At 43.6% G+C, this 23,409-nt stretch overlaps 1 protein-coding gene across 2 annotated transcripts; it reads right to left on the bottom strand.

Annotated features, from left to right (window-relative positions):
* Positions 1–101: 101 nt before the first annotated feature.
* Positions 102–23,404, bottom strand: SCARB2 (scavenger receptor class B member 2). 2 transcript variants are annotated; one of them, XM_069776378.1, is made up of 13 exons: positions 23,187–23,404; positions 16,316–16,473; positions 12,300–12,447; positions 10,627–10,815; positions 9,751–9,842; positions 8,901–9,020; positions 7,782–7,960; positions 7,105–7,223; positions 5,089–5,162; positions 3,562–3,613; positions 2,754–2,912; positions 2,544–2,614; positions 102–1,171 (listed from the first exon to the last, which is right to left on the bottom strand). In XM_069776378.1, exons 1-12 carry the CDS (start codon positions 23,301–23,303, stop codon positions 2,585–2,587), a joined length of 1,437 nt encoding a protein of 478 aa, XP_069632479.1. In that variant the 5' UTR covers positions 23,304–23,404; the 3' UTR covers positions 102–1,171; positions 2,544–2,584. The 2 variants fall into 2 exon arrangements, with proteins under 2 accessions (XP_069632479.1, XP_009918637.2); XM_009920335.2 differs by lacking the exon at positions 2,544–2,614.
* Positions 23,405–23,409: the final 5 nt, after the last annotated feature.

Here is a 23,409-nt window from a genome sequence, read left to right as displayed (position 1 = left end):
TAATTGCAGTCACTGTGAAACTTCCTGGTTGGAACTGGCTCCAGATGAAGAAAACCGTCAAACAAATCACCAGCTAGGAAAAATAACCCAAACCAAAACAATGCAAAAACCAATGCCTCTATTTAGAAGACAATAATACATTTTTAAAATATGTTTCGCTATCTAGATCTAATGGAAATACTTCTCAGTGAGAATATTCTTTTAATTGGGGAAAAAAATACTGTGATTTTTAAAACGAGTTTCCGCTTGACAAGTAAAAAAAGTGTGATGACTTCTCAGGGCCCTATACATACCTTAACATGGAGGTGTGCTTTTATCCTAAACAGCAAATGTAACTGCCAAGTCTGCATTCACATTAAACCACACAGCTGATAACTGTGACACAAATACCAGGGGAAAAAGAACACCATTTTTGTACCCTCTACCATCAAGAACAATGTCATGTTGTGTTTTCCATTTTAAGTTGAAGGAAAAACCCCAAACCTTAAGGATAAATGCATCGCTAACATGCAACGGGATCCTGTGCAGAGTTAGAACAGTTAAGAGGTCTGTACGGAAAAGCATTTCACTCAGTGTTTTGGATTAGTTGTACAAATCAGTTTTGTGAAAGGACCAATGACATTAATAATAAACAGTCAGTGCATACTGGTAATAAGTAGCGCGCAACACTTTACAGAAAAGACAATACTAGGCCTACAGCAAAATAGTCCGTTGTTCCTGGGCGATACAGGAGCCTGCTCTCTTTCTAGAAGGGTACTTCGCAGCCCACACTCCTAAGGCCATTTGCAAGTTTTACCCGTGTCGTTTCTGTAATGAATCAGGCCATTTTATTTTCGCTGATATAGTGGTTATGATCGTCTATGGCTGTCAGTGCAGGTACAAAGAGAGTGCGGGGTTGAGAAAAGCAGGATCTCAAGCAGTTTTAAAATGTAGTTTTAAAGTTATAACTTAGCTGGTAAGAAAAGTCTCCTCCCTTGATGACAGTGCAGATTCTCTTCCATCTCTATACCACAAAAAGTTATACTTGACACGATCGTTTCTCCACAGTAGACAACACTGGGTAGTGGTAGTTGGTATTAGGTCAGCTCTAAGAGTTTATTCTCCAAGCTCACATGTTAAAGAAAATCTACTAAGATGTCCTGATGAGTGGGGACCTTTCATCTTCGGTACTCTGAAAGAAAAAAATCGCAACACAGCAAAGTTCAGCGTGGCACATTAGAGCACTTCCACGGTGGGGAAGCTGGATCGCCGAGACTCCAAACAGGAAAGGAAAAAGCTCTTGGCTCCTACTTCTAAGTACAGTTTCCTGCAACAGAACCAGCACTGCACCAAAAAAGCACCAGAGGGTGGACGGTGGCTTGGGCAGGGACCTCGGGCTCACTGTAGCGCCTTACAGATGATGGCAGGCCATAACCACCCTGGTAGGAGGGACAATCAGAAGGAGAGCTATAACTAGCTGAATTACTTTTGTTTGCAGGAAAAGCAACAAAAGCAATGTAGAGAAAACATGGAATTTAGGTGTCCCTTTGTCATTTTAATCCCTACGCAGTGTTCAGGAACATCGAAGAGAGCTGGTATGAAGCTATATATGTAGGGTGGGGCACGAAAGCCTGGGACAGGGGCCTCAGGCAATGGGATGGTTTTGACTCTCTAGCTGAGCCTGTCAATAACACAGGCAAGCTCAAGACCTCAAAGCAAAAAGCACCAGTCTCTCTTGTAAAGGAGCCTGAAGTACAGTCCTGAGAGCGTCTGCTCGTGAAACGCTTCCTGGGTATGCAGAGAGAAAATAAAGAATGAAGCCGAGAGAGCCAAAGATCAGCTGCTCAAAGCCACTGCTCGAGGAAAGGAGGCTGCAGACCTCACCGCTGGAGGGCCGCCACTGCTGCCACTACCGTCACACCTCTAGTCCCACCAGAGATGTGACAGTAGCAGGACCCACTGACCCAGATGGGTCCCACTGACTAAGACAAAGCATACGCACAGTGTGGCTGGGTGCTCTGGAGGTAGGTGTGAGGGCACTTTCTCACACTGTTAGGAAGTATTTAGGAAACACCATACAAGCAAGACCACACACTAAGACCACAGCAACTGTAAGGAGGAAACAGCCTACTAGAGTACCCAGTCTATTTCTCTAACCAAAGGATCCACAGCTTGTCCCACCTGAACCCGACTGCCTTGCCTATCAGGGTGAAATTTTGGCATCAGCTTTCAACATGGCTAGCAACGTTAAGGCCAGCATGTCATTCTGTGACAGAACTTTTCATAAATAGACATAGAAACTAGTACTGTCTGGATAAAATTTCTGCATGCTGTTGTCTGTAAAATTCATCTGGTTTTGGTCATAAATATTCTGAAAAATAATCAAGTGGCACAACACAATTGTTTCTACTGAGAACACTGTCAGATTGTCGCTGACTGAATCTGTCCATCACATATGGTGGACTTTTGCGTCTTATCCTTCAGGGTCCTCTAGACAGGCTGATTTTTTATTTTACACTACTGTTGGCAAAGGAATTAGGCACAGAAGATACAACCTGCCTTACCGTGTTTCTTATATTAGCTCCATTCTTTTGCTTTGGTGCATTTATTCTGAGTCTATTAAAACTTCCCCTCCCTAGAAAGGTCATTTTAAACAAAAACAACATATAAAAATGTTTGTGTGCAGAAAGACACAGAACAGGTAAAATCAACAAAAAGAAAATCAAATACAGGCAGACGTACAGTAAGCAAGGTCAAATTCAAATGCTGCTTACCTCTTCACTTATTCCCCGGGACCTGCACACGAGCACAATAAAAACAATCCCAAAAACAATTCCTAGAGCCATGATTACGAAGGGGATTCCAGTTACAACACTGGCTTCCAGCAGGACGTGCTTGAGTTTGCTGGCAGATACTTCATCAATCAGAACACTCTGGAGCAGGGAGAAATGAAGAGAAAAAAAAGATTTATTTCTGTTCTTCTTTGTATTAGACCACTTTACTTTTGTGAAGGGTACGGAAACAACACTCCCACAACTCTCCACCTCTGCTTCATTGTTTCTCAATAGACCTTTCCTCCAAGAATTCTTAGCTCTTCTTGTGTGGCCAGAGGGATAATCTAGTCTGCATTTCAAAAGAAAGTAGTGATTTTTAACTCTCAGTTTAGGAATGGAATAATATAGGCCTGGAATAATGGTGTATGTCATTTAAACTAGTCCCCTAGAGTCTTCCCTGAATCCATTTAATTCAGTGATCCAACTACAGCACAGGAACATTCACAAAAGATGACTCAAAAAAAGATGCGATCTTGTGAACTCCTGCCTTCTCATCCGAGCAGCCCTTTTCCTCACGGCCAATACCTCTGAAATTAAAAGGACTGTCTGACTGAGAGCGTTTTGCAGGGTTGAACTTCATATTATGGTCAACAAGCAGCAGGAGGATGTTAGTTAAGAAACAGCAACAGCGTCCTACCTATCACTGTATAAAACAAAACCAGCATTTTCTTTTCTGGTTAGCTCAAGACAGTATTTTTGCAAGCATAAACATACCACAGTGCTGCAAAGAAATAAAAAAAATATTTACCTCGTTTATATACATCACTGGGAAAATTAGTGTTCGGATGTTGCCTGTTTCACTGTGTAAAAAAAAAACCAATAAAAAATTATGGTTTTGCAACTTTTCAACTTGAGGGTTCTGAAGACAGATTATAATAGAACAATGAATGTGGAAACTGTCCCTAAAAAACCTCTGGGCTGTTCCTTTTTATTGTTGATTTTCACCTCCCTACTGGAGTAGAACAATCTCAATCTCCATGATGAATAATAAATTCTGTTTTGGGAGCAATGGCGTATTTTGGGACTTGGTAGAGAGAGGAAGAGAGGGATCCATAAGAGGCTCATTAATAACCGACTGAATGACAGATTTGTGCCAGTCAGCAGGAATGCTAAACTAAGCTGATGTTGAAGGTTCCTCATATTTGTAAAACACAGAAACTATTGTCCAAGCAACATGCGCACAACAGCACCCCCGACATTTGGCGCACATGAAATAACAGCTTACTCCTAAGTTCTGTTAATGTTAACAGCTCCTGGGCACTAGAAAACAAGGCGGTGCTATTCTGAAGAAACATCACCAACTCTCCCAAGAGGATCAGGGAGATAAAATACTTCTTTTTTAATTATAATATATAGCAAAGCTGTGCCAATAAACGTCAGCTCAGAAGCTGAGTGGGAAGAATAGCTATCACACAGCACTGGTGACAAATAAATCAACATGTCAGAAAGACACAAGATGAAGGGAACGGTATTTCTGCACAACTGAGCTGCAGTTTGGGGACATCCCCCTCAAACTGGAAGACCCAGAAAACCAGGCAGAATCCACTTGCAACAAAGAAGAAAAGGGGCATTTTACTCACATGTTACTTGGGATGGGACACCGTTCCCATTTGTAGGGTTGTACTGACTGCCAAAGTTGCAGTACAAAGATTTGTCTTTATCGTATCAATGCAGTCACAGGCAAGGTACTTCCCTCCAGCTATTCGAATGAGCCTTCCCTCCTGAGTTTTAGATAGGACTTGCCTATTGTTGTGAGACACACCACTAGGTCTATTTTTTGGGCTTGTCAGGGAAAGGCATGGGCAGCCCTGTCTAGGGTCATGCCATCGCACTTGGTTTTCATGTGACCCCTGCTGAGAAATGATGGTAACTCCAATATTTTCGTCTCCTAAAAGCTGTGAAGAGTAGCATGGCATGTCCTCACTGCAGTGAGTAGCCACTCTCCGAGTTCTAGCTGCACTCCACTGTGGCAGACCCTTGCTCGGAGCAAACAAACCAGTGTGATATGACTGATGCCACCACAAGCATCACATGGAACCTGTCCATAACATCTTGCTTTTCTTGAATACTGTCTTTACTTTGCAGATGGAACTGCAAAATCTACTTGACCTATGAGAAGAGAGGATACTGCCACTCATAGTTGAGATTTGACTGGATTCCTCTCTCCCTTTTACTTGCTCTCTCCAACCAATATTCCATCTGAACACTGCAGACAAATTCATTTTGAGAATCAAATCAGATCTGAGATATCCACCCCGCAGCAGAGAACACTTACAAAAATTCAGGTAATTTTCTGACATGAACATTGATCTGCATCCGCTTGGCTCCTTGCAGGACAAGCCCTGTCAGCTGAGGAATAAAAGAAATCATAGTGTTAAAAAAAAAGAAAAAAAAAAAAAAGCGTAAATGTGAAAAAATAGGAACTGGGAGAATACAACCTAATACTTACACTGGTGTGGACTTGACAAGACAAGACAAGACCTACTTAGGGTTATTATTTATTTCCCTTCACCAAGACACTCTTGTAACTCATACCTACATTCCAGTCTGCCTCTTAATTAAGGCAATGTGAAGAGGCTGCAACAGAGATAAGGGTGCCATCGTGCTGTGCTGTGCAAACTTACAATTATGCTACAGAGAGATTCCCTTTATTCCAGATCCAGCTGTAGTTTTGGAAAAGGCTACCACCTACAGCTCTTTGTTCTGGTTTCTGAGTACTGTTGCAGAGACTGCAATCTCAGCCACAAGACAAACCTTTCTTTCTAAAGGGTGAAAAACAGATACTGACACAGTCAATCGCAGCGTACGGCCAGAGAGACAATGAGCATGAAACACTTCTCACAGTAATGCCACCACTACAGTAAGAGTTCCAGTTGGATGCACAGGAATATTTTCCTCATTCAAGCAGCAAAATTTAGTCTGGAGAGTGAGTGGGAGGAGGGAGGCGCAAAGCTCATTTTATGGTAGTACAAAAAAGGCCAGGTAAGTAGGAGCATGGTAACAGGAAGAACCTGGCACCAAACCAGATACCAAGCAGCATATGCACTAGACCTTAAGAGAGGAACTATGCAATTTCCTCCTGCTTTAGCTACACATAACAGCTTGATGAGTCAGAGTACTCTGTTTCTGTAAACTAGGCAGGTCATGGTTTTGCTCTTTCCCTCGACCTGCATTCCCTATGTGTGGATGTAGACATCAGTGTTGTACTGGTTTTAGCTGGGATAGAATTAATTTTCTTCACTGTAGCTGGTATCGGGCTATGTTTTGGAACTGTGATGAAAACAGTGTTGATAACACAGGGATGTTTTAGTTATCGCTGAACAGCGCTTACACAGCCTTACGGCCTTTACTGTTTCTCACACTGCCCTGCCAGTGAGTAGGTTGGGGGTGGGCAAGAAGCTGGGAGGGGACACAGACAGGACAGCTGACCCAAACCAGGCAAAGGGATATCCCATACCTTATGACATCATGCTCAGCGATGAAAAACTGGGGGGGGAAGTTTGCCAGGGCTGCTGTTGCTTGAGGACTGGCTGGTGGTGACCAACTGGCATTTTTTTGCATCACTTCTTTTTCTTGGTTTTGTTTCTCTCTCTTTTTTTTTTTTTAAACTTATTGAAGCGTCTTTATCTCAGCCTGAGTTTTCTCACTTCTACCCTTCTGATTATCTCCCCCATCCTGCTTGGCGGGGACTGAGTGAGCAGCTGTGTGGTGCTCAGCTGCCTACTGGGGTTAAACCACAAGTATAAAACCATGGACCACCAGCCGCCAGCTCCCTTTATTTCTGACATTTCACAGTGAGAATACCAACAACTCTGTATACTTCCATGGAAGACATAATCACCACGCTTCTGCATCTCTCTGCTTGTGGCCCCATGGTATCTAAACCAAGTCCAACATTCACTGAATCTTGATTTACTCTCTTGGTCCACATACCTAGCTTCTTCAGCTTGGGGAAAACACAGCCAAGATAACACTCAAATGGTTGGGATGACAGGGTGAACAGGAAAAGTAGCCTCATCTGCTTCTAAGAAATATTTTAACCCCTTCATCTCAACATTACCAGTCTGATGGCATCTCTAATTGCACAGGTACAATGGGAAAAGAATTTTAATTCCTGCTATCCAGCAAAGTTTGCTCTATACAAGCAAACACAAATAGATCAGTTCCACATAAACTAGTACAGCTTCCTTGAGGTCAATGGGACTATGTCAATACACACCATCCAAGAAGGTGACCTAAACCCACGAGCTTGGATTCACCCATATAACTCTTTAAAAAAGGCTGCACTTACAGGATTGATGTCCAGAAATGTCTCATGATACTCCTTTTTTGGATGCATGCCCTCTATGTCCTCTACAAACTTCTGATCTGCTTGGTAAAAATGTGGAGCTGATAGAAATATTGGAGCACCTAGAACGTGAAAACATAGAAAGTCACCACCTAAAACAGGCAGAGCAGGATGTGAGGAAGTCTTTGAGGACCTCAAAATTCTTCCCATTGTGCTATTTACAGTGAAAGGAAAAGGTCATTCTGGAGCTACCGAATCAACACTCTGACTCCCTGTCTTCAGAACAAGCCAAATTTTCTCTTGTGCAGCATCAGCACAGCTTCATGCCTCAAGCTTGCATGCTGGTCTTTTGCACTGTTTTCATTCAACTACTCAGATGTGACAGCTACCTGGAATAGAGCAGAGGATAAATGCCCAAGCTGTTCACTGTGGATCCTGGTACTTCCTTCTGATTCCTTGACTGAAATCACTGCTGGAGCAGACAGCATCTCACAGGAACATCTCCATAGATCACTACTGCAGTTTTACAACCAACCAATCACTTGTTGGTGACCGATTTCACTGAGCACAGTCATACCCCTACAGGCCTCACCAAACTGTCCTCATATATTTCAGATAGAAAGGAGAAATATGTTCCCACTGATGTCCTTCCAGTCTGCTTCCACTGCCTGGTAACATACCTTGCTTGCAGATGCTGACGTTGAGGACACCAGTGCCAGGGCAGTTTCCTGGTGGCACACAGAATCCAGCATTGTCTGGGTTAACCGTCGTGTTGGCAAACACCATAGCAGAGGGCACAAAGCGGTAGGTTGGGATGCCTGCAACAGTTCCTGAGCTGTCATACACCAGATAAAGAGATCTGCAAGGAAGAAAAGCCAGACCCAGATTTGTTAGTCTTGAGCACACACTGACACCTGCTGCAGATGTCTCTTTGCTGATGCCTGTGTATCAACTTATGTTTACAATAAGCTAGAGGTTTGGTTTAAGCCCATTCCAATGATCTTCTGTATTAAATTTAATAGGCTTTTGATCTGCAAATATGCATCTTGTCATTCTGCTGCTGCACAAAATAGATGATCCTGTGCCAGCTGTGCTGCTCCAGGGACACTGACGCCTGCCTTCAGCATTTCAGGGTCTCACTCTGTTGCTACTGTGTGTTGTATGAGACAGTGCTGGTACACACTACCGAGAAGGACAAGGAAAGGAACACAGTCGTGGAAAGCAGAACAATTTGGCAAGTCCTGAATTTAGTGTAACACGCATCTGTATTGATTTAGATAGAGAATTTCAGATAGGTTTTGTTCTTCACAGACAGGGAAATGGGCAAGGGAGGAGACAAGGTGGAACCTAAGGAAGGAAACACCAAGATTTCCTGCATCTTCTCGCATTTCAAACAGCATTATGTCAAGGCATGAATCTCTGAAGAGGGTAATCTGGGTTCTCTAAAAAAGCAGGGCACAGAGGAAGAGTTTGGAGGAAGGAAGCTTCAGGCAAGGTTCATATAAACCCTTCCATTCCCCTCATTACTAGCCATGCAAGGCAGTCCAGTCTGTCCTTCCAGTCATCCTCCATATTTTCACTTTATCTTTATTTTGAAGTAGCACATCCTTAACTTGATGCAGACTGGGGGTTTTTTTGGTGTAACTCTCTCATCCTCCATACCATGAATAAATGCAGAACACTCATACTGTTAAATAAAAACATGTGAGGAAAAACACCAGCCTAATAACGTGAAACCTCAAGAAGAATGGATGTAAATGCTCTGCTTTAAAGTCTGAGTGACATTTTCTTCTCCTTACCTGCAGAAATCAGAAGAAAAGATATAAATGTTCTCATCTTTGCTAATCAGCGGGTGAAAGGATGTCCCATCTGTTCCATTGATCATGTTACACGTCTCCGTTGTCCACCAGCTCAGTGACCTGAAGAAAACGAAGCAAAGAGAGCAAGGGTTAAAAGATCTTTGAGCAGTGGTCAGGTGATGCCAGCTCATGGTCTAAGCAAATGAGAATCAGACCTGTACAGTGCTAAGTCCTCTTGCTTCAGACCCGCTAACAAAAAAGGGTACTAAAACAGGTTTAAATTGCACCTACAGTTTCTTTAAACTGGCGCCAGGCAAGCAAGAACAAGTCTGCAAGAGATCCTCCCGTATACGTAATTGCTGGCAGATGTTTTGTTTAATGGGAGAGAGATGCTTTAGGTAGTTCATCTTTGGCCTCTTTGTAACACACGCTGCTCGCTGAAGCAGTGTTAGATACCCAGGCACAGGGTGTCCCAGCCTTGGCTCGGGGTACAGAGCAGCAAGGAAGGGTGGTGTCTGGGAACACTGGCTGTTGAGATGCGGGAATAGCGTCCCCACAGGTGGCTGGGATGGGTGTCCTAGAGGAGGGATTGGACTGCCAAGGAACAGTCAGGGGTTCAGAGGTGAGTATTCACAGCAGTCTGCTCTGTAAGGGCCGGGGCCTGTCTTCCTTTCGTAGTTACATGACACATCCCAAAATACTGGGGGGCTGGTGTGAAGCTACAGCTGCTAAAAGCCACCACCACTATCAGAATAAAAGGACTCTTTTTTTTGTAAACACTGCTTATGTTCATCCAAAATGTGAAAAGGGGCAGATTTTGACAGACGCCACACCACACTGAAAAACTTACTCTTTTCCTTTCCATTCCACAATCCTTGAGAAGTTAAGGTAGTTCGTTTCCCCACTTAGGAAAACATATTCTCCATCATCAGTTCCATTCATCTGCAAACAGATACATGAGTTTTTAATCACTCCACTCATTCTGTAACACCTGGTTGGTAACTACAACAGGGTGGCAGGAGTTTAAGCTGTCATCACTTTCAAATCTACCCTAGGAGTGATGGACTCCCTCTGAGGTAAATGCAATTCATTAAACTCTACCTTGAATATAAATGAGGTGGAAGAGACTGGGCTAGATTCTTACACCTCCCAAGTGAAGGAAATATAACATTAGATTAACCTTTTTTTCCCTTTGAAATTTGCCACTGAAAAAAACAGCCCTTAGCAAAAAAATAAACCCACAGAGAATAACCTGAGCACTGCAGCTGATCTCCAGGAAACAAGGAGTCCCCACAGCCCAAAAAACGTGCAACCAGAAACACTGTGGAAGCCAGTAATGGCTCCAGCACAGAAGTAACATGCAATTTCAATCAATTACTAAAGAGACTGGTCAGGAAATTTTTCTAACAGTTTGCACAACTGGACCCACAAAGCCCCTGTTATTGAAGCAAGCACAGACAATAGCGGTGTGGTTTACAGCCACATTTGGGAAGTTTATCCATACCTGATAAAGGGAAGTGAGATAAAACACTCACAGCTGTGCTACCAGCCAGTGCCTAAATACAGCAAAACTGAAGAGGGAACATCCTTTTGCTATTTCTGCAGCCTACCTCGTGGCCTCAGTCCAGGCACATCCTTCTCAACTGGCTGGTGATGTCAGTCCAAACTCTGTAGCAATGACATCATTCCCCATCTAAAGCATGAGAAAGTCTTGCATACCAGTTACCTTATTAAAGAAACCAAATACTGGATCGATCTCAGGATGCAAAATATGAATGGTTGACAGGAGCCTGTCTTTGTAGCCCCACAGTAATTCATGAACGGTGCGAACTGTAAACAGGGATTCTTGGTACAGAAGCAGCAGCACCTCTGTGGCAAACTGAAGAGGGGTTGACCTGGTCCACTCCATCGCAGTCTGCCAGGGGATTGGAATAAGAGAGCAATGGTCAGGTTTACTGTAAAATAAATAATACCAGCTGCATACAAACACAGACACATTTCAGCACTGCCCATGTTTCAACTGTTATTTTCAGTTTCATTATTTCCACTCGCATCAAGTAATGTGCTGCCTAACAGGTTCTTCAGCTTTTCTCCACAGGGACCTGCCCTTGCAGATTCCTGTACAGCCTGGCACTGGCACACAACCAGCTCAGTTCCATGCCATTAACTGCCACAGTCTTTAAGAATGGATTTTAAGTGAAATGTGCAAAACGGCTTTATAAACAGCCTGAATTTCACAAGTATATTATAGCTGGAGACATGCTTTGAATTTCACCCTTAGGACGTTATGGTTTACACTTTTAAAAGCCATTTTTAAAAAACAGCCATTTCTCCAAAATGCAAACAATACCAAAATATATTTCCTTTCAAGCTCACAAGTGATTTTACAACATGTCTTTAAAAAAGCAAAAACAAAAGAAGGGAATATTCCTTGGGTGAACCAACCTGTAGTTCTTCTAGTACTGCCTGTTACAGTACATCACAGTCAAAAATCTGAACAAGAGATAATTCTTACCACCACTCAAATGCCTGGGAGGAATTGTAAATACAGTGACTGTACTGTTTGCAATTTTCAGTAAGCTGAGTCCTATCTTTTACTATAGACAGTACATTTACGTATTCATTCATAAAATCAGACAAGACATTTTTGGAAATGCTGGGGAAAAAGTAGAAATGAATGTACCCTGTAATTGAAGTCAATTAAACTACTATGGGGAGTAAAGGCTTAGTTACACAACCAACAAGTACTTTAGTACAGTCTAATTTCCTTTGGAAGGTATGACAGCTTTAGATCTGCTTGTTCTCATACTATCCCTCTCTGAGACCAAAAGTAATTGTCTGCCTCTGATCACCAAAATGAGACTTTCTTTGCAGAGTACTTTCACCTAAAACAGTTTGGGGGTGCATGTTTTAACTTTAATTTTATTCTGAGAGCACCTTTTCATTCAGCTGTATCTGAAATTCCTCTGCTATAATTTTTTTTTTTTTTCAGTTTGAGATGCAGACTTGGAGGCAATTTTGACAAAAAAACCTGCAAGCATTCCAATCTTTCTCATTCAAAATCAGAGCTTCTCCTATGCTTTTCACCTCACTAATTCCCTAGTTTCACTTACTCATGGAAACCCAACAAGCCTGATTTCTGCTCATCTCTGAAGTGTGTGTCAGCTCTCAGCGCAAGGGTGAGGCACTAATACTCCAGAGCCATATGGCGAGGGAGGAACATAATAAAAAAAACCCACAACAGTCCAAACCAAAAGTGAATAGAGTATCTGCCCCGGACATAAACTGCCTCTCTCGTTCTTCAATCACATTTATCTACCACAAAGGGAGAGACAGTATGAAGCAACAAGCTGCTAGTTATAAAGGATGATTTCCAAGCAGAAATTAAAGAGAACTCACCACTGCAGGAATATTAACTGTTCTAATCAGGTCCACTTCAGGATCTCCAACTGACTTCTGAGGTTCAAATACATACGTCTTTGGATTCAGAGCAGATACTTTGGTACCGTTGTCCAAAAACTGAACGTGCACTCTTGGCCTGTATTCTCTGAAAAACAAGAGAGTTTGTTCTCTAAGCAAGTTAAACGAGTACACATAACATTAATTGCAATTAACTTCTGGCTATTCTACTGCTTTGAGCACATAAAGGGGGGGATTTTCAGTTCATTGGGAGCAGATTCATTTTTGCTACTGCTGCTGTCAGCAACCGAACTGCCCTTTGTGTCAGTGTAAGCTGAATCAGACCTCACAGGGTGCTTCCAAAAATGCCACCGCACATGTTAATTGTGCTTTATATTTTTGCCTCATTTCTAAAAACCTCCAAGGAAAGAGAACAATTTCAGACAGTACTGAAGGATTTAGAGGCACTCTATATGGGACTGCTCTTGAAGTACAATTTAAAAATGAAACTTTTGCCTCTTTGCTGCAGGCAAAATTCACTCCCAGGCAGAACAACATGTAGGCTTCATGTAAGCCTCCTTAACCTGACCTAAGAACCTACCAGAATCTTTCTGCTGGCTTCAAAGTACTTTGCACTAGGAATTCTGGGCTTACATGTGACACAACCACAGAACAAACCTCATTTTAGCTCTTTTCCTTTAATTCTCAGGCAGGAACCCTGGACACAACAGAAATTCAACTGAATTTTTGCCGTGAACTACTCATGGCCTGGGAGGTTGCTTCTCTCACTGTCTAAGCACTCAGACAAGTAGAAAAAACTCAGGATTGCTGACAAACAAGTGCAATTGGCAAGAAACATCAAATGCTACCTGCTGGCCTGAAGAGTATGTCAGATCTTAATTACTCTGAAACACTTGTCATAACCATAATTCAGTCTGTTGCCACTACCATTTCACAAAAAGAAACATACAGTTCTGCAAAACTGGCTGGCTCAGGCTCAAAATGAGCTCTACACGTGTCTTCAGCAAACCTGAAAAGGGAAATGGCAGGTTGCCTGCTCATGGCATGATCCTTTTGGCATACACATGACTTGAAATGCACTGTATTTCATAAGTCTACATTCACTCAAGAGTTTGTTGACTTTTACATTGCTTTGCTTCCTGTGTCAATTTTAAGTCCCAAGATGTGAAGGTCAATTATTCTGCAAGACCCTGTGCTATGATGTTTCTCATTCATTTCAGATCCTAGATCCTATCCTGGCTGCAGTAGATCCACCAGTGCAGCTTCATGACAGGCTGTATTACTCTGGCTCAGTCTTTCAAATTGAAAGCAAACTGCAAAGGCCCATGAAACTATTCTTGTCAGAAACCAAACATTTCCCATCTTCCCTATATAAATAGCTTATCTACCACTCTTCAGCATCCCCTACCACCTAGGAACATTTTGGTCTGGCAACACTTCCAGCCTGATTTGGCAAGAGTCTCTTGTACGGCAATCTACTTTATACCCTAGGACTTGAACTGAGGGGATGGAAATGGACAGTTGTGAAGTGCCCTCCCTAAAAATAGGCCAGAGTTAACCTGAGAAGCCTCTCCAATTCTAAAAGGGCCGGAGAGGAAAATAATACTCCCTGATCAGGGATATGAGTAGGAGGATCTCAGATGTTAAAGGCAAAAAGCTGTAAATGTGTGCAAGACTAGACAATATTCAAGTGTTCTTTGGTACTCAGCAGGCTTGGGCAGATAAGTCCCTTGCCCTTTACAATTAATTATTTTATATGCTGCAAATTCAACTTCCAGGATTTAAAAACACAAGCACTACTACATTTTCGTTACAGACTCTACGTCTGCGTTAACTGTGTTTACAATGTGTGCTGGTCAAAACTATGAATTGCAGGAAGAATATGCAGGAAGAGATTCTATTTAGCCATTGCACCTCCTCTCTGTTCCTCATTAGATTATTTTTCTCTGTTTGTCTGGGCCAGTTCACTTCCAGCCTTTCTCCCCAATACCCTGTTTTATAAAAACATTAAGCCATGCACTTCATTTCAGGGCATTTTAGGTGTTCTGCCACATGCTAAACCTAAATGGGTCTTTAATGCTTTGCTGCATGGGGCCTGTGAGACAAACTCGGTATTTATTCCCTGGCTCGAGCATGCAGTATGTCTGCAACATCCCTCCCTTCTCCCTCTCCTCCCACATGCCTCCTCTCTTCCCCCACCCACCGCTGACAGTCTGGTACAGTCAGCAGCGATAGCTAGGCGAGGATTAAAGAATCTGCTGGAAAAGAGCACTCCACTTGCTAACTTTCCTCTTTCTTCTATCAGACAGAGCACAGCACAGTGGAATCCTGTTCAGACATGTCAAAATGAGGCTAACCAAGCAAGCCGGAAGCAAGGGAAACACGCAGCGCTGGAACGCGCAGCCTCCCTCCCTCGCACCGCAATAAACAATTCAGAGAGAGCCTGCATCGCCTGACCCGTTCACAGCCAGCCTGTGATGCGTTGCAGGGGAAGGCTCTCCCGGAGAGCCACAAACCGGCAGCTCAGGCTGGGCCTCCCCTTGGGCACAGCCCAACCCAGCCAGCTACACCACCAGCCCTGTCCATCCCACTGAACTCTTCCATGGATAAGGTGCAGCTCCACAAACTGGGCTGCGCATGACGCCCAGAAGACACTCGGAGCTAAGGAAAGGGAAAAAAACAAGATAGCAAAGGGGACTGAGTACCAGGGTGCAGAACAGCATGGGCCTATGTGGTTTCATGTAGCTTTGTTACACCCAGAGCTGGCCCTATTTATCTTCCTGACGGAGAGAATGCACTGCTGACTAATTATCAGCATTACACTACAGAGACCTGAAGACAAGCTTGGGAACTTGAAAGCTTGTGTATCTTTTCTCCAGCTCTACTGGTTTATCTAATACGAGGTATTCTGCCAAGTACCACATGTAGTTTGCCAAGGCTAAACAGACACAGTACTGAAATACAGAGGAGACAGGGGAAAAGATGGATGGCAGAGGGTGAAGCAAAGCTGTGGTGTGGGAGGAAAGAAACAGAAAAGCAAGACATACTGCAGAGACCAAGGCTACCACAAAGGCTCTCCCTTTTATTCTATAGTATTTTTTCAAGTACTAACAACCAGATTCCGATAATTTTGCAGCTCAGGTAAAGACAACGTCTTCTGGCACTGAACCAGTGCCTGGTCTGAATAAGTGTGTGTGACCAGAAGTGAGACTGACAATGAGAAATCAATGTCGTAATGCCTCCTGCCACAGGACTGCTCCTGGTTTCCACTGCTGCATGCTGCAGAGCAGAATGAAGCTCTGAAGGAAAACTCATTTGTAAGGTGACTTTAAAATCTCTCCATGTGCAGCAGACTCAGACTGTTCAGTGTGGAGCCATACCATGCAGAGGGAGCATTCAGGAGGCTGGATAAGCTCCAATACTGCATGCGGCCTTAATAAGTCCAGCTGTCTGTAAAAATGGTAGATATGTCTGAACCTAAGTAGTTTTTATCGTGAGGGCTGGCTGAAGAAGATCCCTTTAGTACCACTCTCTAACCGGTTTTCTGGCCACATTTTTACCGACGTGAATTGTGCAACTTCAACTAGGAACTAATTTCTGACTGAACACATGAATCATGCTTTTATGCAACACTCCTCTCCCCAGACTCTCAAACATCACCCAACTGTTTTTCCTCTCATAAGACAGTAGGCCAGGATGCAAACAACTTCCTCCGTGTTCAGCAGCTGAGGAACAGCAGCACACAAGCAAAATCTTGCCCAAAATCTGATAGAAGTCACTGGCTTAATCTGAAACTGATTGCAGGTTCTCTGAGTGTCAGTCTAGTTGTACTGTCTGGGTGGTGTATGACCATGCTCCCTTGAATAAACTTTTACTCACACATTAACAGCTAGGTTTTCTCCTAGAATGGAATCCCAAGCATTCTGGACCCCACTTTTTGGCTTCCACACATACCACAGGTTTAGTGAGAAGTGAAAATAGTGAAATGGTCCTACCGGTACGTGTATGGCCCTATTTCCTCTACGAGAGGAGTATCACCTTGAAGCACTTCTAAAGGATTTGTCACATTAAAAAAGTAGAACTGCATGTAGACTGGTGGAGGAGGATCCTCCCAGGCTTCAAACGTTTCCGTGCCATTTTTCAGTACTGTTCCCTGAAACAAGAGAAAGACAGATTAGCTGTTAACAATAGATGCTGTATGATGTTTATAGGAAAGAGAGGAATTCTATGCCCTCAGAACAAGCACAGGCAATAGAATTCGAGACCCCAATTCTACAAATGCTTACAGATATGTTTTACTTTGAAGCATCTCACTAAATATCAACAAGATCAGACTCATGCTACAATGGCTCACAGGCTAGGGCCATACATTTGTAGGGTTTGTTGTTCCACTTCTTCCCACAAACACTTCTGTGATCCTTCGGCATTTCCTGTGTCAGCAAAACCTAACCTGGTGTAAGATACCATGAAACATGCCAACATTACATACAAAAGTGGAACTCAACAGTGGGAGGCCACGAAGTTCTAAGAGAGACCTCTTAGGAGGAACAAGGCCAGAAAAGAAGCTTAGATTCCTTGTGTTTGTGATTTCTTTGCCTAAGAGTGTCAGATTCCGATACAGCTGTGAGATTCTGTCTCCAAAGCAATTAGACTTCGTTTTTCAGTGCCCTGTGAGAAAAACTTGCAAGTGACAGAAATTGCTTTCATGTAGGCATATTAGGATTCATGCCGTTCTGAGGTCTCTCAATAGGGCAAAGATTCTTCGCCCTGTCTCTTTAATTACTTTCCTACAGTAATGAGAGTACATGCATCTCCAGACCGATGGAATGCCAGTCTATTTTGTAACCAATAAAACGTGGACGTACAAAAGAAAAGCTATAAATCATTATTTTATGACGGAAGCACTTAAGTAATGAATCAGTAATTCCTTTACCTACCAGCATATACATGTTATAAGGAAAGTCACAACCGTACCTGTATGTAGCTCCATTAGAAACATATAAAATAGGTTGCAACACCTCATTTTATTACCATTCCATTTTAGAGAAAATTCACGCCAACTGTAAAAGCATCACCACCACCACCACCAAAATCAAGACTTTTCATATAGTTATAACACTGGTACTGCTACTCTGGTAGTAAAGAGAAATTTCGCTTGCAGAGTTGAATTTTCAGGAATAAGCACAAAGAAAACTGTATCTCTGAAAACCGTATCACCTGTAGGCGGAAGAAGGGGAGGAGGGGAATAATTTGCAATTAAATGGGTCTCACCAACACTTGGTCTTTTTATTCTTCTCAGAAAACAAGTCAAATACTGTAAGTGCAGGCTCAAAAGCAGGGCAGACTGGACAGCTGCCATTTCTTGGTTACTGTTGATGGAGTCTTAACTTTATCAGCCACAGTTGCCTCAGGACTCATTCTTGGCCTTCCCACTTAAGGAGCTGTTTTCTCTCCATGTAGATTTTAATTTTCATTGATTAGTTAAAGAGAAGACTGTTTCAAAGAAAAACTTATTGGCAGGAGCTTGGAATGGCAGCAGTATTGCTGAATAGCAGTGAAAGCCAACCCAGCTGGTAGCACTTCACAGTTGCAGTCTGCTTTCCTCTGAGAATTTCAAATGACGTATTCCGTGCTCACCACAAAAAGTAAGACATTTTAGACATGCTTCAGGAGCTTTAAGCATTTCTTTGGAACTACCAGCACCTCGTATGTACCATTTCCAACACAGCCCAATGCTTTCGACCCTGTTTTCTTGTGATCTATGCCAAGGAGGCTCATTCCTGTATTCAGACAGAGCCCTCCTGAAGTTGGCTTGTAGGATCAGGAACAGAAAATCTCCCCAAATCAGGCATACCGTTTCCATGATGCCACCATAAAGGGCTGGGAGTGAGACAGCAATATATTTAAGACACCTACAGATGACCACGATAGTTTTTCTCCATATGCAAATAACCACATTACAAAGTCATTTATTTCAGAGGTGGTAGTGTAGTGAACTACTGATGTCTGCTCCCTTCCTAAATTGCATAAAGCTCACATCTCTCATGTGCATGAAACACAATGAGTATAAGCTTGACAAGGATGAACAGAGTAACTATTGCCTGTCTTGACCTTAACCATCCATATCTAGGAATTTGAACTGTTCCCTAACAACTACTAAGCATATTCAGGACACCCATCTATTGCTCAAATGTCTCTCATATGAGGCAACTAAAATGCGAGATTATTTCTTGGTCTAAATGTGCAATGTTTAAAAGAACAAGTGCACCCTGGTCATATTCTTTTCAGTTTTGGGCTCCAGTCTATTCTTTATGACAGAGGGATCAGATTTACACTGTGCAGGGAGGCCACGTCCGCTGTGCCCGTCTCCCGAGCTAGACTGAAAACAAGAAGCTCCCGAACTCAATGTAGCATCGCTAAATGTAATGTGAGTTTCTACCACGCTCTCTCTATATACACATATGCATCAGATTACACGCAAAGACCATTAATAAGAAGGAAATGACGGAGCTTTTCTCTGGTAGGTTGGTTTAAATACAGGATCCTGAGATTTTGAAATTGTAAGTGATCCCCTGGCAGACGGTCTACAGAGCAAAAGGGTAGTGAAACAAAGTCATCCGGCAATTTATTTCCTGGATCTGCATGACACCGTTTGGAACTCCCACAGAAATTATGTCTATTTATAGTTCTGTACAGTGACAGCCCCAGCTGTAAACTCAGATTCACAAACTTCTGAGCTGGATTCAGATAGACTCCCGTGAAACTCTCAAATAACAAAATATGGCAAGCTCTTTTCTTCTATTTTTCACCTAATGTTACATGGGATATTTGGGTCTATCACATGGTATTATACAGCCTAGACCTGAGAGAAAAATATGAGTATATATTTTTGAGCAAAACATATGTCCACACCCCTCAGCTGATGGCATTCGAGTTTAGCTCTGCTGACTTTCCTCCACACCAGAGTAGGATCTGATGTTACACGACTGGGATTGCTTGTTTTTTTGGTCAGAGCTTGTGTTCACTACTAGGTTGGGCAGGCTGCAAGACATTAGATCTCAGGATTGCCTTTTAATCTAAAATCTGTAAAAGATACAGCTCCACTGTAGTTATTGCTGCTGTACTGTATAAGGCCAGAGAACCAGACCTTTCCTCTTCCTACATTTATATGTAAGGACAAGATGCACAACTTAAAGTATTCAGAGCCTCCAGTCAGACACTAGTCTTGCAGGCAGTAGCCTAGAGAGGCCTCAGACTCAGAGATCCTGTCTCAGAGAGATACAAGGGTGTACCTGCTGCAAGATCACAACCTAAAACCAGTGGACAATACGATCTCCTGTCTTCACTCAGAAGCACAGCAGGGGTTCTCCTTGCCAAGTGGAGTCCATACTCATTGCAAGTGTACCAAAGCATCTTTCCTACAGATTTTATTTATCATGCCAGTCCTGAATTTGCAGCTGTCTCATTTGCTGGTGTTCCCTTATCTTGACCATGCTTCACACAAAGGAAATAAAAAGCGAGCTTCCCCTCCCAAATGTAACTGTTACTGGTAGTGATGGTGGGGGTGGGAAATGGTACTGAATATTCTTGGAACCTACACAGAAAATTAAACTTCATTTTTTTTCCCCTGGAACTGCAAAATGTTCTAATTTCAAGACGTATTTTTATGTGCTCATCTATGACAGAATTTAATTGCAACTTTTTAAGACAAGTGACAGGGTAAGCTTTCAGACCAACATGAACAGACTTCTTTGACCCTGCATCTTTGGAACGGTCTGCTCAAAAGGAGCATCTCAACTGACCCTTTATCTAAGCCTCCACACTAAACTGCGCTGAGAGCTCTAGTATTTCACATTAAACAACAACAGCAAAAAAAGAACAATACATAAACTAAATCAAGGGACAAAATATCTTTCCTGGCCTTTTGTGTCCTAAACACTCCAGACAATCCAGCTCTAGAGACGGCTGACAAAAAAAGTCCAGTGAAATTTCAAGGAGTTAGAAGACTAAGTGTTTTCTAAAATTATCAGTGTAAGGTATGCGGCACAACGAAAACACTTGGGAATTGATTGCCCAAGTTTGGAATTAGGTGCATAGATTAAAGGTTGTTATATTCATAAACTGCATGCTTATGGCGATAAAATACATAACCATATAACCAACATATTGCATAAGGCAAACACTGCTAGCAGCTAGGAAGGCCTTTCTCCTGTGGGCAGCTAATGTATTCTTGTTCATTACAGGGTTTATTGCCCTTATTTGATGGAGTTTCAGGTGCTAGCCCCTGACAACGAACAGATATCGGACAAGTTAGACATCTGATCTGGCATGGCACTCTAATTCACAGAAAGCCAGTAAGACTGGCAAATAAGACAGGGAGTAAGTTGACAAGATTTGAATGTCTTCTAGGAAAGGTGCTCCCACTGTCCTTGTCACTACACACCTGCCTGCTGATTTTCAAGGGGATGTGAAGTCTGACACCGAGCTGGATTCCTCACTCTTCCCACACCCCCACCGTATCCAAGAACAGACTTCCCTTTCCCTGCCTTTGGCTGGAAAGGATGCAGCACACAAATCGCCTGCTGAAAAGCCAACCCATCCACAGTGGTTCACAGGTCCTGGGTTTGGACACAGAGGTGCTTCAGCTGCTCCAATATGCAGTCTTCCATTTCAGCTGTAGTTGAGACTGCAAAGACAGCTCTCCACTCAAGTCAGCTCTGTTTCAGGAGTGCTGGAAAGCTCTCAAAGGAACATGAACTACCCGTCGTAAAGGCAACCTCTTGCCCCTTCTGCAACTCCTCCAATGACAAGGAGGTTGAGGAGGCTAAGAAGGGCCAGAGCACAGATGACATTTCATGTCCAATGCCCCTGACTGCAGAGCAATCGGAGAGCTGAAAAAGCTCGAGTCTTGCCACATTTCAAAGGCAAATTGAGATTCGTCTATTTGTACAAGATTTTCTAAGCTGCACACATGGTTACACAAGAGACAGCAACTTTCCAGACTACACACAAATGAGAAAAAGCTCACGTGGGGTACAGCACATGTGGAAAACAGCCAAATCAGCAGAGTGATTGGGAGCACACTGCTTTGGGGCTGAAAGCCATACTTCTGCAGTTTGTGTGTGTGGCTCCTGGAGAAGGCCAGGAGGGAGTCAGCAGCTAGTGCAGGGAGCAGGACGTTTGATTTTGTGCAATCCAGATGCACGCTAGCACGAGCTGAAGAGCGGTAAGCAGGAAAAGACTGAGCTCTGGAAACTTTATCCTGCATTACTGAAAGCCCTTCTGAGTGAATACCAACTTACTCTTACATAATCAACCATTAAGGGTAAGGAGCATGTAGCTAAGAGATAATACGCATAAGGAGGATCACGCCTAATTCCTGACAGTCCTACACTCTCCCACCAAACCATTTTTTTTTTGGTAAGAGCATGAAATAATAGACTTGAAATTAGAACTTCTGCTGTGATGCAGAGGATGACAGACTCCTTTCCAAAGAGACCTAAGATCTGGGAGATGGAACTGCACGTGCCTATGCAAAGCTGTACTGATTTGGCTTGGTTTGCATACAACTTTGCATACATTAACAATCACATCCCTTCACACGTGGCTTTCAAACTGCCTAGAAAAGGTATGGGCTGACCATCAAATGACTTCAGGATAAACCATCCATTACCCATGCGATGCTCCAGCACGGCAGAGGCACGTACCCGAGAACAAACACTGTAGGAGTAGCTGCATGAGCAGTTCCTGAAGAGCAGCTGACACTGGCAGGCTGCACGACAGCTTACCCTATGGTAGCCTTTTTTTTTTGCTGTCCCCTGAGGTTTACAGGCACACTTCAAAGTTCCACAATTTGCTTTAAGCTGACTGCCATCCTAAAATTGCACTCGCTAAACCAAAATGCTTTACGACAATACAGCTTCTATGTTAGGAAATGCTCCCTGTCAATACCCCAAAGAAAAGAACAGTACATTGGTTAGGATATCACAGGGGATCAGCAGACTTTGGTCACCAGTTGGACAATAGCACTGGTCAAATCCCTTCATTTGTTAGCACTCTTGGTTTCTGTCAGAATAACAGAGAGGATGATATTCCTCAGACTAGGTAGATAAATAATTGTTCATTTATATGCTTTACAGGTATTTTAAGGGAGTTGCTAACACTAGCACAGTTGAACCTTCTCACTGGACCACTGGATAAATGCAAAGAGCCAGTATGAGAGGAACAAAAGCTTAGGCAGACCACGAACGGTGAAGGGCTCTGCATTCATAACAATGCCAGGATGGGTGTCTCCAAAGTGTGCTACAAGCAGCCTTCAGCAACCGGGTGAAACGCCTCTCTGTCATCACCCAGCCTGGGGAACTACCACGTATTTCAGCCCATAGCACCTCTGGCTGTGCTTCAGAGGCAGCAGTAAATGGAGCAGCAGAACAAGGTACTGTATGAAAGCTGTAAGAAATCTATGATAGGGATGGCAAAACAGGAGGGGTGCTTTAGGTGTCCCCTGCTCACCTCATGTGCTGCTGCTCTGGAGAGGGCTCCTCACTACAGCTGCTGCCCCACAGCCAGTAAAGCTGCCTCAAGAGAACTGATTTTTACTTGTTATTTACTCATTTTGTACCCAGCCCAGGCCCAGTGCAGCCTGAGCTCCATCCTGAGCCCCAGCCTAGCCGGGTGGTCCATGGCAGGGGGGGGTACGCTACCCAGGGATGCTCCTGCCCTCGCCCAACCACAGCTGGTGCAAGGGGGGAGCCAGACAATAACACCCGCCAGCCTCCTCCCTCCCTCCCTCTCCTCCCCGGGTTATTCTGAGAGGGAGTAAACCGGTCAGGAGCGATCGCGGTGGGAACCGGGCCGTGCTCTCACCTCCTTCACCTGCAGGTCCACCACCGTCTGGAAGACGTGCGCTACCAGCAAGGAGATGCTGGCGATGAGCAGCGTCATGGCCAGGACCCCCACGGTGACGAGGCACAGGGACTTCATGGCTGCTGCCGCCGAGGAGGGACACAAAGCTCCGCCGCCACCGCCGCCACCGCTGCCAGGCTCCGGGCCGGGCGCAGGGGGCGGGCGGCCGCCTCGCCCCGCCTGC

This window comes from Haliaeetus albicilla, chromosome 1 (assembly GCF_947461875.1).
Source record: "Haliaeetus albicilla chromosome 1, bHalAlb1.1, whole genome shotgun sequence".
Classification (NCBI taxonomy): Eukaryota; Metazoa; Chordata; class Aves; order Accipitriformes; family Accipitridae; genus Haliaeetus; species Haliaeetus albicilla.
Note: the sequence above shows the minus strand (reverse complement) of the source record. Positions and strands in the feature narration are given on the sequence as shown.

Coding starts and splice junctions, on each gene's coding strand:
- SCARB2 (XM_009920335.2), bottom strand. CDS start 23,303: ATGAAGTCCCTGTGCCTCGTCACCGTGGGGGTCCTGGCCATGACGCTG. Junction 7,224..7,781: donor CGTCAGCATCTGCAAGCAAG/GTATGTTACCAG, acceptor TTCACGTTCTAG/GTGCTCCAATATTTCTATCA. Junction 3,614..5,088: donor AGAAAATTACCTGAATTTTT/GTAAGTGTTCTC, acceptor TTTTTTACACAG/TGAAACAGGCAACATCCGAA.